Source organism: Egretta garzetta, unplaced genomic scaffold, assembly GCF_000687185.1.
Source record: "Egretta garzetta isolate BGI_Z169 unplaced genomic scaffold, ASM68718v1 scaffold67, whole genome shotgun sequence".
Classification (NCBI taxonomy): Eukaryota; Metazoa; Chordata; class Aves; order Pelecaniformes; family Ardeidae; genus Egretta; species Egretta garzetta.
In genome coordinates this window covers 162,166-164,965 of record NW_009260340.1, presented here as the reverse complement: position 1 = coordinate 164,965, position 2,800 = coordinate 162,166, and the positions used below count along the sequence as shown (strand labels likewise).

At 43.8% G+C, this 2,800-nt stretch overlaps 1 protein-coding gene across 1 annotated transcript in view; it reads right to left on the bottom strand.

Annotated features, from left to right (window-relative positions):
* NFAT5 (nuclear factor of activated T cells 5) overlaps positions 1-2,800 on the bottom strand; it is a 43,018-nt gene that overhangs the window by 22,480 nt on the left and 17,738 nt on the right. Inside the window, 1 exon segment of the mRNA XM_009642639.2 lies at positions 619-811. Within this exon segment, the coding sequence (XP_009640934.1) occupies positions 619-811 (193 nt within the window).

The following is a 2,800-nucleotide window of genomic DNA, read 5'->3' as shown; positions in this document are numbered from 1 at the left end:
TGTATTTGTTAAATGTGCATACAGCTGCTTCCTCTTTTCTTCCCCCCGTTCTCCAGTTCTACAAATCCACATGTACTTCACTACTGTTAACCATACTGAGTAGTATGACTTGTGAAGTACATCTCAGATCTTTATGGCTCTACCTGAAAGACAGACACCGGATATGCAGATTCAGATACTTTAAAAAAAACAAAAAAACAAAAAACCCCCACAAAACTACAAAACAAAAGCACACCACTTATTTTTTTAAATGAAACCTAGCTTTATGTCCTTACCAATAAGGTCTAACGATGACCCCCTGTCGTCAGCAATCAGCTACAGCATTTCACTGTCCTAGCTGTGTATGCTTCCAGTGTCTGTTTACACAGTTCGGATAACTGCAGTCTAACAGGACATGCATCACAGATTACGTATCATTGCCTCAACATAAAGTTTCCTTCCTCCTGCAACTCTGTGATGCAAACAGACGACTTGTTACCTGCAAGAAGAGACTGCCAAGTTTCCCCGCTTCCCTCTAAAAGCAGAGATTCTATACCTATTTGAACTGAACCAGTTCCCATTCTACTGACAAATCCCTTGGAAAGGAGCCCCTGTATCACCTAACGCTCAGCAGCCTACCTTTACAGTTGGAAAGCCTTGCTGTGTCCGGTCTTTCACCGAGCCCCGGCTGCCTTCAGTCAGGTAACGAGCCCTGTGCTGGGTTTCCGGCTGTACCACTATCTTCAGCTCCTTCCCCTCACTCTTAGTTGGATACTGACCACACAACATTGGGGTCTTCTTCCCTCCAGCTCCTTTCTGGTTCTCTGATGCTCTGGGAAGTCAAAGCAGATCATTAAAAAGATGTTACAAGCAGCTCCCCAAGAAAAACAAACCAAATCACAGAAAAGCTAAAAAGATAAAGAGTGTATATTAAAGGATAGAAGATTCATAGCTGAGAGCAAACTTTGGAATTCTCTTTCCGACAGAGAAGGAAACCTGCAGGATGAAGAGGAACGGTGCTTCCCTGCCTCCTCCATCTGGTGCAAATAGGAACTGCTTTTCAGAGAGTAAACATAAAGGAAGGGAGAAGCAATTAGCATGAAACTATGTTAACAAACAGAAGGCGACTCATAACCTGCTTTTTCAACCTGCATTTCATATGATACAGTCTGATACGATCTGAATAAGCTGTTTCGCTTCTGTAACAAATATACATATGTACACACACACACTGAATGGATTTAAGGTTAAATGATACTTCTTTAAATAGGAAAACAGCCTCATGCCTGTGCCCGCCTGAACTTGCATATCCATGCAAACTCAAATACTAATTTCTGTCCAAACAGATTGATAGATTTACATTAAAACCAAATTGGTTATTGTGAAAAGCTCTGATACAATTGCACCAATTTTAAATCTGCAGCGTATGCAAAAAGACTGTTCCTTTCCAGGTGTGCACCTCAAGGTGTATCGTATCTTGTGTTCAGTTCCATAATTAAAACCTGAATGAAGAAGCCCTCCAAAGTATAACATCGTGGGATCAATTCTGAGTTCACTTTAAAGCACGATGGAAAATAAATCTCGGATCTCATACAGAGCGGGTTTGTGCAATGATCCTGAGCTGAAGACTAAGCAGCCCATTAACACCAGCAAATGGAATCATACCACGGCAAACGGTATGGGCAGAAAAAGGGCTCAACGAGTTAATGCAGAATGCAATATTCTTTTCTTACTACCGAAAAGTAGTTTCTAACAGCTAATGCCTCTGAAGAAAGCTGTTTAAGATAACAGGTGAGAATTGCCTAAAAAAGAAATCCTGTTCCAATGTGCAACATACAGAAGAAATTTATCCAGGATTTTTTCTCAGGGAGAAGGGTGGAAAAAAATGCTTTTTCTTCAAAATAGTTCACCAAGAGCTTTGCCACTGCAGGAGTTTTTCACTGACCTGAAGGCTGGGGTAACCCCTAGTGTTCTCTTCCCAACTGCCAGATGATTTATCCGAACAAACGCATCAGCACCTTTCCTAAAACTCCACCCATGCAACCCATAGCACAAGGCCACGTAGTACACACAGACTTCCAAGCCATTCCCCAGCCCCTGTTCAGCCTGGCCCAGCACTTTTCCTACAGACGGGCCTTCTCCTGCGCCAGGGGAGGTCGGGCACTTTGCCCCCTGATCCCACCACATCTCATACCCCTGAAAGTCCGACCTGTCACGCTCTTATTTCTACTAAACCTTCCAAAACCTTTCAATACATGTAACAAAGGGTTAAAACGGACACTGCTGAGCTGTTAGGAGGGCTGTGCTTTTTATGAATTTCATTCATGTTTTTCTGTTCCTGGTTAACCTCTTCTCTTCCCCGTGGGAATGCCCAGCGAGCCTCCTGCTCATCCAGCTGAGCCCGGGACGGACGCCCAGCGCGCGGCCCTGGCTGCCTCGCACGCTCGTCTGCAACCCAGGAACAGCGGAGCGGCGGGATTTAGAGGCTACGGAAGACTGCCAGAGCACCTTCTTTCTGCCAAGGAGTCCCGATTACTTTATCCTGTTGGACTAGACTGTGGCCACCTTCTTTCTGCCAAGGAGTCCCGATTACTTTGCCACAGTCTAGTCCAACAGGATAAAGAAAAAAATAAAAACACTACGGAAAAACATACCTTCTTTTAGGAAGATAAAAGGGACAAAATTCTTCTTCAGTGTAGCATATACAATGCCTGCGATACACTAAACAAACTGTAATTAACAGCACTGCGCTCTTTGCTTCCGTACAAGTTAAGCAAAACCCTTAATCAGATTCAAGCCTGTTAGATAATCGCTTTCCCTA